Source organism: Dermatophagoides farinae, chromosome 6 (genome assembly GCF_024713945.1).
Source record: "Dermatophagoides farinae isolate YC_2012a chromosome 6, ASM2471394v1, whole genome shotgun sequence".
NCBI lineage: Eukaryota > Metazoa > Arthropoda > Arachnida > Sarcoptiformes > Pyroglyphidae > Dermatophagoides > Dermatophagoides farinae.
The window spans coordinates 3,439,594-3,456,616 of record NC_134682.1 but is presented as its reverse complement, the minus strand read 5'-3'; the positions used below and the strand labels follow the sequence as shown (position 1 = coordinate 3,456,616).

The 17,023-nt window shown below is 29.1% G+C and overlaps 5 protein-coding genes across 5 annotated transcripts; 1 reads left to right on the top strand and 4 right to left on the bottom strand.

Annotated features, from left to right (window-relative positions):
• Positions 1–315: 315 nt before the first annotated feature.
• Positions 316–3,764, bottom strand: LOC124494176 (long-chain fatty acid transport protein 4). Its single transcript, XM_047057343.2, has 5 exons — positions 2,984–3,764; positions 1,866–2,925; positions 1,567–1,759; positions 1,131–1,499; positions 316–1,056 (listed from the first exon to the last, which is right to left on the bottom strand). Exons 1-5 carry the CDS (start codon positions 3,055–3,057, stop codon positions 659–661), a joined length of 2,094 nt encoding a protein of 697 aa, XP_046913299.2. The 5' UTR covers positions 3,058–3,764; the 3' UTR covers positions 316–658.
• Positions 3,765–4,500: 736 nt separating this feature from the next.
• Positions 4,501–7,196, bottom strand: LOC124493907 (long-chain fatty acid transport protein 4). The gene is made up of 4 exons (XM_047057023.2): positions 6,875–7,196; positions 5,749–6,787; positions 5,497–5,689; positions 4,501–5,439 (listed from the first exon to the last, which is right to left on the bottom strand). The coding sequence occupies exons 1-4, from the start codon at positions 6,943–6,945 to the stop codon at positions 4,676–4,678; spliced, it is 2,067 nt and encodes a 688-aa protein (XP_046912979.2). The 5' UTR covers positions 6,946–7,196; the 3' UTR covers positions 4,501–4,675.
• Positions 7,197–7,422: 226 nt separating this feature from the next.
• On the bottom strand, positions 7,423–10,271 carry LOC124493908 (long-chain fatty acid transport protein 4). The gene is made up of 4 exons (XM_047057025.2): positions 9,930–10,271; positions 8,817–9,843; positions 8,553–8,745; positions 7,423–8,497 (listed from the first exon to the last, which is right to left on the bottom strand). The coding sequence occupies exons 1-4, from the start codon at positions 9,998–10,000 to the stop codon at positions 7,734–7,736; spliced, it is 2,055 nt and encodes a 684-aa protein (XP_046912981.2). The 5' UTR covers positions 10,001–10,271; the 3' UTR covers positions 7,423–7,733.
• Positions 10,272–10,454: 183 nt separating this feature from the next.
• LOC124493909 (long-chain fatty acid transport protein 4) lies at positions 10,455–13,681 on the bottom strand. The gene is made up of 4 exons (XM_047057026.2): positions 13,021–13,681; positions 11,933–12,920; positions 11,658–11,850; positions 10,455–11,581 (listed from the first exon to the last, which is right to left on the bottom strand). The coding sequence occupies exons 1-4, from the start codon at positions 13,098–13,100 to the stop codon at positions 10,797–10,799; spliced, it is 2,046 nt and encodes a 681-aa protein (XP_046912982.2). The 5' UTR covers positions 13,101–13,681; the 3' UTR covers positions 10,455–10,796.
• A 1,180-nt stretch (positions 13,682–14,861) lies between these two features.
• On the top strand, positions 14,862–17,023 carry Paics (PAICS bifunctional enzyme). Its single transcript, XM_047057028.2, has 4 exons — positions 14,862–15,197; positions 15,362–15,919; positions 15,989–16,549; positions 16,638–17,023. The coding sequence occupies exons 1-4, from the start codon at positions 15,194–15,196 to the stop codon at positions 16,856–16,858; spliced, it is 1,344 nt and encodes a 447-aa protein (XP_046912984.2). The 5' UTR covers positions 14,862–15,193; the 3' UTR covers positions 16,859–17,023.

Below are 17,023 nucleotides of genomic sequence, written 5' to 3'. Positions count from 1 at the left end.
CATGCAATTTAATCATAATCATATTGCAACCAATTTTTAATGATTTCATTCAACAATTAATTAATTAATACACAGAAAATGTAGTGGTAAGCAGCAAGAACGAAAAAAAAATATTGTTTCATTGTTTATCAACGAAAATTGTTTTTCAATGAGAAAAAAAAACACTAAAAACGATTCATTGTTTATAATTTTTTTTTCTCTTTCACTAAACATTCATCGAACCATCATTATTTTTGACGTCAGAATCTGTTGATCAACAATTAAATGATTGATTTTTTTTCTCTACTTATTTCTCAAAACTATTGATGTGTAAATAATGATGATGATCCATTCTTTTATTGATTCAAACATTGAGATTCAAATGAAAAAACAAAATTACATCCATTAATGGATGCATACAAGCACAATATATGGCTTTTTCTTTTTCCAAAAAAAAAAATGTTTCATTTGAATTCAATGGTTACACAGTTATAATTGTTAGGAAACAATAAAAACAACAACAACAACATAACACAAAATAAAACCAGAAATTAATCAAAAAAAAAAACCAAAATTTGATTTGAAACAAAAAATTATTCATCAAACATTTTACGCCATCTATGGGCCATTAGTATGAGCAATGAGATGATTCGAAAAAAAAAATTCCATCATTTTTGTTTTATGAAATTTTTATCTGTCCATTATTGATTCGTTCGTATGTTTCACCATCCACAAGTAGATATTTTGATTGTTGACGATCAAAATAATAAAGCTGATCATCTGGTTTCATTTGTGAATAATCAAAACCAACTTTACGTAATGGATATTTAATGAATTTCAATGTGGATGTCATTTGGATATCATCAGTGATACGTATGAATTTCGGTATAGCATAATCGGGTACACGTGCACGCATAAATTGATGAAATCCATTCAGATCTAATTGTCGATCATTTGTGGCCAGCATACCAGCCCGACCATCACAATGTGGTACGGTAACACCATAAACAACACAATCACTATGATTGGTAAATTGTGAAATAATATCTTCAATTTCGGTTGTTGATACATTTTCACCTATGATTTTGACGATGCAAAACGAAAAAAAATCATTATTAGGAATTGATTTAATTTCAATTTGAATTTTATACCTTTCCAACGAAATGTATCTCCTGTACGATCCTTAAAATAAAGATTACCATAAAAATCCATTTCCATTAGATCACCGGAAACGAATGCAAAATCACCTTTTGAACGAACATTACGAACAATTTTTTTCGTCGATTCCTGTGTTGATGTGTAGCCAAGAAATTCTGAAAACGAATGTCCAGGACGTATCTGACCGACAAGCATTCCAGTTTCACCTGGTCTAGCAAATTTACAAAGACCATAACGATCACGTTCAAGTTCCATTGTTTCTGGGTCAACTTTGATCAGATAAACATGGAAGAAAAATTTACAAAGAAATCCATAATAATAAGGTATGAATCCACATGATCCTTCGACATTTGTCATATTGACTATAAATATGTGAAAGAAATAAATAGAATTTTTAGAAATTTTTTTCAAAATTCAAAATATTATTACATGTTTGAACATTGCCTTCGGTTGATCCATAATATTCACCAATACGACGGATATGGAATCTAGTTTGAAATTCACGCCAAATTTCACGTTTCATACCTGGTCCCATCATAATTCGTAATGAATGTTTCGTTTCTTCTGGCCGATGTGGTTGTGCTAGTAAATATCGACATGTTTCACCAATATAAATGGCAGCCTAGAAAATTTTCATTTTTTTATTTTGTTTTGTTCGAATTAAGATTTACACAAAAAACAAATGAGAAAAAATCAATCAATCAATCACCATCATTACTATAACATACCGTGCATTGATATTGGCAACAATCTTTCCAAAATTTTGATGCTGAAAATTTATCCGCCAATGTAATGGTTGTACCACCAATAAACATATAGCCAAGACCGGTAATACCGGCAAATGAATGATAACAAGGAAGACAGATATAAACATTATCATTATGGTTAATTTCGAATGCACGACATTGTGAAAAATATGATGCAATCTGTCGTACATTATCAGCTGGTGATGCTTTAATATTACCACCGGTTGTACCGGATGTAAATATATAGATCATTTTATCCGTAAATTTATATGGATATGTTTTCTTCACCGATACAATTGGATATAATTGTAATAGACGAGAGAATTGTATTGCACGTTCAATGATTGAATTAGCATCATCATCATCATCATTATTATTATTGATCATCATGAGATCATCCCGGCTAATGCCATTATAATTGAAATCAATTGAAAGTAATTCTGTTGGCGATTGTTTTTGTTTAATGGCATCACGATCATACATAAAAAATTTTATATCCGGTAATTGTTCAGCAACATCTTTAATGGTATCAAAATATTTCCGTTCAAAAATGAATATTCGACAATTCGTTGCATTGAATGCATTGATCAATGTATCCAAACGATGATTTGTATTGAACATAACGGCCGAACAACGTACTCTTGATATGCCAATAATAAAACTGGCTATTTCCGGTATATTACCAAGCATTAGACCGATCTGAGTTGTTTGTAAATTATCATCAAATTGTCGATAGATTTTTGATTCAATCATAGTTTCTTTTTTATTAACATTATCATTGTCATTGTTACCAATCACCGAAACCTGATTTAATGATTCCCATTGATCATCATGACCAAATTTTAATGTTGATTCAATCCAATTCGATATACGATTAGCAAGATTGGAAACATATTCAAATGTATAATGTTCACCATTATAAATGATAGCCGTTTTATTTGGAAATTTTCGTACATTTTCATCGAAAAAATGTAACATAATACGATTTTTGCGTTTATACCAAAACATTTTGATTTGAAATGTAAATAACAAGAATATGGATCTAGTGTGTATGTAAAACAAAAAAATTAAATACAAGAATTTTCAATATTTGCACATACCGAACATCTCTTGTTAATATTACATAGAATAATTTGCTCCATTTTCGTATCATTTCAGCTATAATGAATGACATTTTTATGTTGTCGAATGGCGAAATAATTAACAACGAATATGGGTTGAGGTGATGAGATTTGAACAAAAAATAAAATTTGGGATTTCCACTTGAAGAATTTTTGTTGTTGTTGTTTTATTTTTATTTTTTTGTTATCAAAAATGAATAACGTCATTGAATACGTCAATTACACAACTTATAAAAATACATTTGATTTCACAGTTAAAGGATGTTTTGATCACCACATTCTTGTTTTTTTTTTACTGTGATTATTTGTTGTTCGCATATTTTTTGAGGAAATAAATGATGAACAAAACAAAAAAAATTTAAATGAAAATTGGCTATAATTATTGTATGTAAATTCAATTTTAATAATAAAAAATATATGGTTGAAAAGGAAAATTTTTAAAAAAATGAAACGAAAATAGGAAAACAATCACTGAACCAGGTAAAAAAAATATATGAAATTCATATTTTTATTTCATTTTCATGGTAATAAAAACGAAAAAGAAAATCAATCATTATCATCATCATTTTTATCGAATCATGTGATAAAAATTTGTTTTTCAAGAGAACAAAAAAAAAAAAAAAATTGGGACACACAAATGTTAACAAATCAATTGAGAATTTAATTCATTGAATTGTTTTATCACAAAAATGATTACAGAAAAACATGGTTTATTTTCAACCTATTTTCAATCAATCAATTGAAATTGAATCGAATCATTAATTGGAATCATTATCAACCATGTGAACATTTGAGAAATGGAACAAGAGGAAATTTTTTTTTTGCTGATGATAAAATAATTTAGGTTTAGGTTGATGACTAGCATTGGATAACAAGATGAAATGAATATTTGTCTGTCTTTTTGTTTTCTTGAAGAATGATAACGGAAATAATCAAAGACGATGATTAAATTTTTTATGATCGATTGTCCACACAAACACAAACACACACACACACATACAGATAGAGATAAGCAACGAAAGTATCCAAGATCCGATTGATAAATCGATAGATCGATTAGAAAAAAAACGGATCACGAAAGAAGAAGAAGAAAGGAAGTCAAGGGGCGACGGTCAAATCAAGCTCTCTTTCTCTTTCTCTCTATGTGTGAGCACAACACACACATGTATAATCAGCTTAGGAAACGAAAAAAAAAAATAAGATGGAACAAAAATCTTTACACATGGTCATTTGGGCAACAAAAAATTAAATCATGTGTGCGTGTGTGTGTGTTGTCTCTCAAATAAAGAACACAAGTAGAAAAAAAAATATTTGAACTTGCTTCTAGTTTATGTGATGTTGTTGTTGTTTGATGTTTTTTTCCCGGATAATAAAGAAAAATATTCGTATCGGATACAACGGATTGCCATGGGCAATTAAAATACGATGATGATGAACATCATCATTAACATTTTACCAAAAAAAAAGAAAGAAAGAGAAAAAAAATTAGACATGAGTGGAGTTGGAAAAAAAATTATCATTGAATTTTGTAAATAACTAATTGATTGAATGAATACATGTTCGTAAAATTGTAAAAATTAATATAAACATTATTGTTTTTCCGAACCAATGATTATTGTTATCATAAACAAATGGTAAACATTTAATGGAAATTTTTTCCTTTGGATCATTTTAAAATCGTATAGTACCATTAATAATTTTTTCATAAACATTTTTATCCATCAATTGATAACGTTGATTATCGCGGTCAAAATAATAGATTTGTTCATTTGGTTTCAATCGATCAAGATCGATACCATCATTACGTAATGAATATTTAATATATTTATGTGTAGTTGTTGTTTCGATTTGATCAACAAATCGTATAAATTTCGGTATAGCATATTCAGGTGCACGTGTTTTTATCCAATTATATAATTTTTCGAGATCCAGATTACGATCAGTTAATGCTGCCATACCACAGCGGCCTGCATAACCGGGTATGGCTACACCATATACAACACAATCTTTATGATCAATAAATTGTGAAATAATTGTTTCGATTTCTGTTGTCGATACATTTTCACCTTTCCAACGAAAAGTATCACCAGTACGATCTTTGAAATACAGATTACCATCCCAATCCATTTCCAATAAGTCACCAGAAACAAATGCATAATCACCATTTTGTCGTACGTTTTTTATTAATTTTTTCGATGATTCTTTCACAGATGAATAGCCAAGAAAATGTGAACTTTGAACATTTTGTCGTATAACACCAACCAACATTCCTGTTTCACCAGGTTTAGCCGTTATACATAATCCATTTTGATCACGTACTAATTCTTTAGTATCTGGATCAACTTTTAAAAAATGTATCGGATAAAATAGACGCATAATTTTACCATAATAATATGGTAAAAATCCACATGCTCCAGGTACTTGCATTAGATTAACTTTAAAAAAATGAATCAAAATCTCATATGAACAACAACAAAAAAATTGTTACTTACAAAGAGCGGTATTTCCTTCGGTAGAACCATAATATTCATAAATATCTTGAATACCAAATCGTTCAACAAATTTTGTCCAAACTGTACCATTCATACCGACACCCATAAATTTTTTAACCATATGTTTACGATCATATTCACCCGGTGGTCGTGCTAATAATATTCGACATAATTCACCAATGTAGATGACGGCCTAAAAAAATAAGAGAAAATTTTACTTAATTCATTTTACAGCATAAAGAATACACTTACTGTACATTTATTTTCATAACAATCTTTCCAAAATTTTGATGCCGAAAATTTTTCTACCAATGTTGTTGTATTACCATTTACTAATGTTGAACCAATACCCATAACACCACCCAGTCCATGATATGTTGGTACACAAACATAAATATTATCACTGGTTTTCAAACCAAATGGTATAGCCAACAAATAATCGATAGCCAAGAATCGATAATTATTCATTGCTGCAGCTTTAATTTTACCACCAGTTGTACCAGATGTAAATATATATGAAAATATATCACTCATTTTATATGGGTAATTCTTTCGTACACTAGTAACCGGATATGAATCGAGTAACTGGGAAAATTTTTCATCCGCTTCAACGATATTATCATTGATAAGATCTTCACGTGTAAATCCTTTGTAATCAAGATTTAGTCCATGTTTTGATGAAGTCGTACCATCATCATTATTTTGATTGATGATATTACGATCATACATTATGAAACGAATGCCATCTGGTAGCCTTGTTGCAATCTCTTTTAATGCGGGTAAATATTTGGATTCAAAAATAAATATTTTACAATTTGATGCTTCAAATGCATTGATAAGTAGATCATTTCGATGATTAAAATTGAATAGAACAGATGCGCATCGTACACGGCCAATACCGATCAAAAAACTAGCAAATTCTGGTACATTACTAAACATTAGACCAATTTTAATCGAATTTCGATGTCGACGAATTAAATTCAAAACATTTGGTGATAAATTTTCATTCTGTTGTTCTTGTTGTTGCTGCATTTCTTCTTCACGTTGTTTGATTTGTTGTTGTTTTTCATATTCATCATCACAACCTAATTGAAGACATTGTTCAAACCAATTGGATATTTTATTGGCTAAATTTTCAATCTCTTGAAATGAATAACCACGTCCTTGATAAATGATTGCCGTACGCGTAGGATTTTGACGGCAAACATTATCAAAACAAGTGACCACCGTTTGGTTAGTCCATGTCATCCATTTCAGACGAAATAAAATTCTAATAAGAATTACAAGAGCCCTATAAAAAAAAGATTTTTTTAATGGTCCAGAAAAATTATTTAACATAAATTTCATAACCGAGAAAAAAAAACATAGACAAACATACCTTAAATCACGAACAAACGTTAAATAAACAAGTGAGAAAAAATATTTAATTTGTTCAAGTATTTGTTTCATAATTTTTCAATAAATGAACATGAATTGTCGTTCGGAATGTTATATGATGATACAGTGAAATGAATTAAATTAATGACAAATTTTGGCAAAGGGAAAAATTCCAATTTGCTTATATTTATAATCAATTTTTTTGCTTCTTTTCGCAAGACTGTCTTTATTTTTGGGTAAATTTGTACCCTAAAATAAAAATAATGTATGAACATACATTTATCGTTCAAAAAAAGGAATCTTTGTTCCTTATTTTATTCGACATATTATCACCGGAACAATATGTATTTTTTGTGTTCTCATTAAAATTTTTTTTTTTTGCTTTGGCAATTGGATGTTGATGATTTTGATAACTAATTCATTATGATGCTTGTCGATATTTAAATCAGCTATTTCTGATAATGTTTTTTTATATCGAAAAAAAGATTGAAAAAATCAGATCATCTAAAATGAAACAAATCGATAATTTCAATGATAAAGATACGAAGATTTTTTTCAAATTAAATTGTTTTTTCATTTTTATTATTCAAATAATGTCATTGGGTATTTTTCTACAGATAAAAAAGTCTGAAAGTTATAATTTAATAGAATAAAATATAAATCAAAAGGAAAAATGTCAAATGTGTATGGGTGTGGAGGATGAAATAAAAAATGGGTTTTTATTGGATTACAGTTGGTCTTTGATGTTTGAAAAGATTTATGATAAATTGTGATCGAAGTTAATAATTCAATGTTTATGATAATGATGATGAAATGATAAATTTTTCATGTTTTCGAAATAATCAAATTCATTCCTTCATCTAAAACCGTATCGTACCATTAATAATTTTTTCATAAGCATCTTTATCCATCAATTGATAACGTTGATTATCACGGTCAAAATAATAGATTTGTTCATTTGATTTCAATCGATCAAGATCGATACCATCATTACGCAATGAATATTTAATATATTTATGTGTAGTTGTTGTTTCGATTTGATCAACGAATCGTATAAATTTCGGTATAGCATATTGAGGAGCACGTGTTTTCATCCAATCATAAAATTTTTCGAGATCCAGATTACGATCAGTTAATGATACCATACCACAACGACCTGGATAACCGGGTAGGGCTACACCATATACAACACAATCTTTATGATCAATAAATTGTGAAATAATCGTTTCGACTTCTGTTGTCGATACATTTTCACCTTTCCAACGAAAAGTATCACCAGTACGATCTTTGAAATAAAGATTACCATCACAATCCATTTCCATTAAGTCACCAGAAACAAATGCATAATCACCTTTTTGTCGTACGTTTTTTATTAATTTTTTCGATGATTCTTTCACAGATGAATAGCCAAGAAAATGTGAACTTTGAACATTTTGTCGTATAACACCAACCAACATTCCTGTTTCACCAGGTTTAGCCGTTATACATAATCCATTTTGATCACGTACTAATTCTTTAGTATCTGGATCAACTTTTAAAAATTGTATCGGATAAAATAGACGCATAATTTTTTCATAATAATATGGTAAAAATCCACATGCTCCAGGTACTTGCATTAGATTAACTTTAAAAAAATGAATCAAAATCTCATATGAACAACAACAAAAATTGTTACTTACAAAGAATGGCATTTCCTTCAGTAGAACCATAATATTCATGAACATCTTGAATCCCGAATCGTTCAATAAATTTGGTCCAAATCTTTTTATTCATACTGACACCAATAAATTTTTTAACCATATGTTTACGATCATATTCACCCGGTGGTCGTGCTAATAATATTCGACATAATTCACCAATATAAAGAGCAGCCTAAAAAAATTGAGAAAATTTTACTTAATCCATGTACAACAATCATTTTACAGTATAAAGAATACACTTACTGTACATTTATTTTCATAACAATCTTTCCAAAATTTTGATGCCGAAAATTTTTCCACCAATGTTGTTATATTACCATTTACTAATGTTGAACCAATACCCATACCAGCACCCATTCCATGATATATTGGCACACAAACATAAAAATTATCACTGGTTTTCAAACCAAATGACAAATCCATCAAATAATTGATACCCAAGAATCGATAATTATTCACTGCTGCAGCTTTAATTTTACCACCAGTTGTACCAGATGTAAATATATAGGAAAAAATATCATTAATTTTATATGGGTAATTCTTTTGAACACTAGTAACCGGATATGAATCGAGTAACTGGGAAAATTTTTCATCCGCTTCAACGATATTATCATTGATAAGATCTTCACGTGTAAATCCTTTGTAATCAAGATTTAGTCCATGTTTTGATGAAGTCGTACCATCATTATTTTGATTGATGATATTACGATCATACATTATTAAACGAATGCCATCTGGTAGCCGTGTTGCAATCTCTTTTATTGCGGATAAATATTTGGATTCAAAAATAAATATTTTACAATTTGATGCTTCAAATGCATTGACAAGCAGATCACTTCGATGATTAAAATTGAATAGAACAGATGCGCATCTTACACGGCCAATACCGATCAGAAAACTAGCAAATTCTGGTACATTACCAAACATTAGACCAATTTTAATCGAATTTTGATGTCGACGAATTAAATTCATAACATTTGGTGATAAATTCTCATTCTCTTGTCCTTGTTGTTGCTGCATTTCTTCTTCACGTTGTTTGATTTGCTGTTGTTTTTCATATTCATCATCACAACCTAAATGAAGACATTGTTCAAACCAATTGGATATTTTATTGGCTAAATTTTCAATCTCTTGAAATGAATAATCACGTCCTTGATAAATGATTGCCGTACGCATAGGATTTTTACGACAAGCCTTATCGAAACAAGTGACCACCGCTTGATTACTCCATTTCAGACGAAGTAAAAGTCTAATAATCACTGCAAAAAACCTATAAAAAAAGGATTTTTTTTAACGGTAGAGAAAAATTACTTAATATAAATTTCATAACCGTGAAAAAAAAACAGACAGACATACCTTAAATCACGAACAAACGTTAAATAAACAAGTTTGAAAAAATATTTAATTTGTTCACTTATTCGTTCCATAATTTTTCAATAAATAAACATGAATTGTCGTTCGGAATGTTATATGATGATTGAATGAAATGTAATTAATGACAAATTTCGACGTTAGGAAAAAATTCCAATCTTCTTAAATTTATATTCATTTTTTTTTGGCTTCTTTTCCCATGATTGTCTTCATATTTGATTAAAATTGTATCCTAAAACACAAATAATGTACAAACATTATCATTCGAAAAAATGAATCTTTTTTTTTCTCATTTCATTTCAAATATTATCGCCGGGACAATATGTGTTTTTTGTTCTCATTAATTTTTTTAATTGTTGTTGTTGTTGTTTTGACGATTGGATATTGATGATTTTGACATGTGAAACAGCTATTTCTGATAATTTTTTTTTGTATCAAAAAAAAGTTTGAAAAAAATCAGATCATCTAAAATGAAACAAATCAATAATTTCAATGTAAAAGATTCAAAGATTTTTTTGCAAATTATTTTTTTTTCATTTTATTATTATTCAAATAATCTCATTTGGTATTTTTTCTACAGATAAAAAAAAAATCTGGAAATTATAATTTAATAGAATAAAATATGAATCGAAAATGAAAATGTCAAATGTCACCGAGTTGTTGTTGTATGGGTGTGGAGGAAGAAATCAAAAAAAAACTTGTTTTTATGTTGAACTATTTTGATGTTTGAAATGATTTATTGATGAATTATAATCTCAACAATCAATAATTCAATGTTTATGATAATGATGATGATGATGATGAAATGATAGATTTTTCTTGTTTTTGAAATAATCAAATTCATTCATTCATTTAGAATTGTATGAAACCATTGATTATTTTATCATAGACGTCATGATTCATTGGATGATATTTTTCTTTGATACGATCAAAATAATATATTTGATCATCATCAGTTAATCGATTTAGATCGATACCTTGTTCACGTAATGGATATTTAATATATTTTTGTGTACTAGTCAATTGAATTTTTCGTGTGAATCGTATGAATTTTGGTATAGCATATTCGGGTATACGATTTTTCATAAATTCATATAAAGAATCTAGATTAATCTGATGATTATTTTCATTATTATTACTATTGATGGCTAACATTCCACATCGGCCTTCATGACCAGGAACAATGACACCATAAACAATACAGTCTTGATGATTAATAAATTGTGTTATAATTGATTCAATTTCTGTTGTGGAAACATTTTCACCTTTCCAACGATATGTATCACCGGTACGATCTTTAAAATAAAGATTACCATAAAAATCCATTTCCATTAGATCACCAGAAATGAAAACAAAATCACCATGTTGTCGAACATTTCGTATTAATTTTTTAGTAGATTCTTTCGCAGATGTATATCCAAGATATTCGGTGAAAATTTGTCCTTTACGTATTTCACCGACCATCATACCTAGATCACCATTACGTGCCATTTTGCATAGACCGGTTTTTGAATCACGAACCAATTCCAATGTAATTGGATCCACTTTAATTATATGACATGGCCACAATGTATAAAGTAATGGACCATAATAATATGGAATGAAACCACATGAACCAGGTACGTTTTGATGATTGGCTTTTTTGAAAAATGAAATGAAGAAAATTTTTTTTTCGAATTTTTTGATTTCAAATCATCATCATCATCATCATACCAATAAGAATATTTCCTTCACTTGATCCATAATATTCAGCAATTTTTGGTATATTAAAACGTTTACGTATTTTAATCCAATGTTCTTTATTTAGGCCAAGACCAAACATCATTCGTAATGAATGGCGTTGATCATCCGAATGTTCCGGTTGTGCTAGAAGATATCGACATATTTCACCAATATATAACGCAATCTAATCAATAATAATTGAATAAAATTAAAAAATTTCATTGGTTAAATGCTGATTATGATAATGAATAGATAAATATACTTACTGTACATTGATTTATACGACAATCATTCCAAAATTTTGATGCTGAAAATTTATCAGCCAATGTAATCGTATTACCAGTGATGAATATCGTACTCAAGCCAATAACACCGGCAAATGCATGATAACAAGGTAGACAAACATAAAAATGATCCGAATGACGAAAACCGAATACTAATTCATGTGAAAGATTTCCACCAATATAACGTATATTGTCCACAGGTACACATTTAATATTACCACCGGTTGTACCGGATGTGAACATAAATTGTATCATATCGGACATTTTATATGGATAATTTTTTTTAACCATTGTTATTGGATAAGCATTCAAGATGGCAGCAAATTTTTGACATTTTGGATCTTCATATTTGGATTCTAAATCCTGACGACTTATACCATTATAATGGGGATCAATAAGAATATTTTTCGATTCATTTCGATCATACATAAAAAATCGAATATCGGGCAGTTGTGGAGCTATTTCTTGTATAGCTGAAAGAAATTTTGATTCAAAAATAAACACTTTACAATTTGTTGCATGAAATGCATTCAATAATAGATCACGACGATTATTTGTGTTGAACAATACGGCTGAACAACGAACACGTGCAATACCGATTATGAAACTTGCCAATTCCGGTATATTACCAAACATAAGACCAATCTGTGTACAACGTGCATTATTTTCGAATTTTCGATAAATTTTTGCTTCACGATTCAATGGAAAATCATCATCACCGGTTTGTTTAGGACTATTACATCGTTCCCATTCATCATCATGGCCAAGTTGTAATGATTCTTCGATCCAATTGGATATTTTCTGTGCAAGATCATAAACATTTTGAAATGTAAAACATTCACCATTATAATTGATGGCCGTTTTGTTTGGATGACGGCGAACATTATAATCAAAATATTTGACCAAAACACGATTTCTACGTATGATCCATCGAATACGTATTTGAAATGTGAAAAATAATATTGCACACCTAAAATAACACACAAACACAATGGAATTAAATATCAACAAAAAAAAAACAATAAAAACACACAGGAATCAGCAAAAAAAAAAAAAAAAAACAAACTTACACGAGATCACGAAATATCATAATAAAGAATAGTTTTGGTAATTTTCTTATCAATCCAATTATTTCGGCCATTTTGAACATTTTGTCCGATAATTATTATTGATTGGCGATGGTTTCGTCGATAGAAAAACCCCATAAATCAACCATATGGAAATATAACCAAAAAAAAAATGTTCAAAAATTTGTGAACAACGACAACAAACAAACGAACAAATTCAATGTCTCTTCATTATTCCATCATCGACAAATAAATTTTTTTTTCTGTGTTTAATCACAAACTTCAAAAAACATTTTTTTCCCCAGAAAAAAATTAAACAAAATACAAAATGTGGATATGATAATGGTAATCTTTTTCTTTCTTTTTTTTTTCATTAATTTTGTGTTGAACGGTCGAATTTTCCGCCCCCCTCTCTCTCTCTCTTGAATACGAGAGAAAAAAAAACATTATCATAATAAATTGATGGTCAAATAAATATTGATGATAATGGAAATGTTCTCTATTTTCTTTTGAAAATAATTATCTTTTTTCTTCGAAAATAACATCAATTTCAACATTTTATTTTTCTTCAACAAATGTGATTTTTGTGTTGATTAATCTAGAAAAAATACTGTATCCTTTCATATATACAGTGTTTGTGTTGTTGTTGTTGTCGTCGTTGATATTGGATAATCAAAAAAAATGAAAAAGAAAAAAATTTGTCGACCTTGTAGCCTTGTAATATATATTTATTTATATGTGTAGCATGTTTTTATTTTTTGAATCAATCAAATCAACAAAAATAAGAGTATCCTGATTTCACATAAACACACGCACTAATTCGTTCCAAATGGATCGCTTATTCACTTGATGATAATCATTATTAGCTCTTGTATTTTATTTTCATGTTTCTCTATCATCTTTCGACAAAATTTTCTCTTCTTCCCCCCTCCCCACCTCGCCGCCATTGAATACAATTCATTATTGATGAATCTAGCTGAAACATCATCGTATAATTACATATAAGAAACAAAACAACAACAACAAAAAATGATTGAAAATCCACAAAAAGGTGATTGTCCTCAATATCACGTTGTGTGTATTGTATGTATTTATGTTTTTTACGACATATCAAAACTGACTTGTTCGATTCAAAAAGATGTTTATAATGTTCGATTCGGATTTGCAAAAAAAAAAAAAAAAAAAAAATTTGACAAAATTCTTAACAAAATTTTTCACAGATTTAACTTTTAATTTTTCCAGAACAATCTCGATTTATTATCATTATGGTTTGGACTACCAGACAAAAAAAAATCGTATCATTAAACCATAAAATCAAAAAATCAAAAAAAAAAATGATAATTATAATGATGTGATCGGAAATTCGCTTATTTTTATCTCTCACTCACTCACTCAATCAAACACTGTTTATTTGATGATGGTATTTTCATGAACTTTGATCTCATTCTCTCATGATTGGCAACATCAGATTCAATGATATTGATGATTGATTAGTGTTGTTTGTTTTGTTTTTTTGCTTTTTTTTCATTTGAATAAATTCCAAAAATAGTATTAGTAGTAGTTGTAGTAGTACGATTAAGAATATTAAATGATCTATAATGAATGAAAAACAGAGAAAAAAGAATTTCTCCAATCACTGGAATCATACGTACGAAAAAAAAAATTATGGCCTGATCTGAATAAAACTTATGATGTTTGGTGATGATGATGATGATACAATCAATGAACATTGGAGGGATTTGTATTGTCCGCTTTTCGCGAAGACGATTTTATCTTCGATTAATCTGAATCTGAATCAATGATTGATTTCTTGCCATCATTTTCTGTCGCATATCGATAAAACGCGTATACGTTCATTTTGTTTGTTTGTTTGTTTTTCTTATGGTAAATAAATAAAAAAAAATTCCAACTTGGTCATACACCACTACCATCACCATTCATCATCACATATAATTGCAAAAAAAAACATTGCAAAAACTATTTAATCGAAGATTTATTTTTGGTATCGATCATCATTCAATCGACACTGTCTCTTCGTGTGTTTGTCTCTGTGTGTGTGTGTGTCCATTTTAAATTTTTGAAGAAAAAAAAACTTGATAACCTTGATAATTTGTTCTTCCTTGCAGGAATCTGAATATATTTTTTTTCATCTAAATAAAAAAAAAACATAGAAAAAATGGGTGAGTTAATTAATTCAAATTTCGTAACAATAAATGTACTTAAATCAAATTGATCAATGATCAAAAAAAAAAAAAAAAAATGATGATGATGATGATGATGAAACATTCGAGATTCAAGTCTAAATAATAATAAAAAAATTTTTTTCTTCTTCTTTTACAAACAGAAATTAGTAAATCTGATATTGGCGATATTTTGATCGAAGGTAAAACAAAACAAGTTTATTCATTTAAATCATCCAACGCAAAACATCGTAATCACGTTTATATATTGAGCAAGGATCGTATCACTGCAGGTGATGGTGCAAAATCACATACATTAGTTGGAAAATCAATTCTTTCTACACAAACTAATTGTGCTATATTTGAATATTTAAATGCCATCGGTATACGTACACATTTTGTATCAAGAGTTGCGGAATCAAATCCCGATTCAAAACGTTCATTTATTGCTAAACGTTGTTCAATGATACCGATTGAATGGGTTTGTCGTCGTATTGCAACCGGTTCATTTCTTCGTAGACATCCACATGTTCCAGAAGGTTATCGATTTGCACCATTAAAATTGGAAACATTTTACAAAGATGATGCTAATCATGATCCATTCTGGTCGGAAGAAACATTGATTGGTGCAAAATTAAATATTGGTGATATGATTATTACCGCTGACCATGTCCAGGAAATGTATCGTGTAACGAATTTAGTTTTCGAAGTACTTGAACGAGGTTAGATAAATTTGTTTCTTTTTTTTCGAATTGAATTTAATTTAATTTAATGATGATATTTATGAATAGCTTGGCAAACGGTTAATCATTCATTGATTGATATGAAAATTGAATTTGGTGTATATGAAGAGAATGGTATCAAACAGATTGTCGTTGCTGATGTAATCGATAATGATTCATGGCGTTTATGGCCAAATGGTGAAAAACGTTTAATGTTAGACAAACAAGTTTATCGTAACATGGACAATTCAAAGATCGATGAAGATGCATTGAATTTAGTGAAAGCTAATTTTGAAATTGTTGCCGAACGTACACAGAAATTATTCAATTCATTGATACCTACAAAACCGGATATGTCAAAAATTGAAGGTGTTGTAGCACCAACTGTTGCTATTGTTGTTGGATCACCATCCGATAAAGAATATGCAATGAAAATTAAAGATACATTGATGAATCGATATAAAATCTATGTTGTTGATGTACATGTTGCATCGGCACATAAATCTACACAGAAAACATTGGAAATGGCAGCCAAAATTCTACAATGGCCATCTTGTAAAGTTGTTGTTGCTATTGCCGGTATGAGTAATGGTCTTGGTCCGGTATTGGCAGCTAATCTTCCAATTCCAGGTAATGATTTGTAATGATTTTCCAAGTTTATATTTATGATTCAAATGTTTTTTTTTGTTTTGTATTTTTCCCTTTGCTAAATAAACAGTGATTAGCACACCACCCACAACAGATGTTTCAATATTACAAGCCGATATTTGGTCTTCATTACGTATACCATCGGGTATGAGTACTGGAACCGTAATCGGTGCTGACAATGCTGCTATAATGTGTGCAAATATTGTCGGTACAAGCGATGCATTTGTTTGGTCTACAATTCGTACATTTCAAACCTATCAGGTGGTTCGATTGATTCATTCGAAAATCTAAATGAAACAAAAAAAAACCGAAAACATGAAATTGGAAATTTTTTTTTCTGTTTTTATTGAAAAATTTCATTTTAAAATAAATGACTTGTTGTCTATTGTTTTTGATGCTTTCAAATAATGATAACCGAAATAAAATAACCAGAAGATATCTGAATACTCACACACA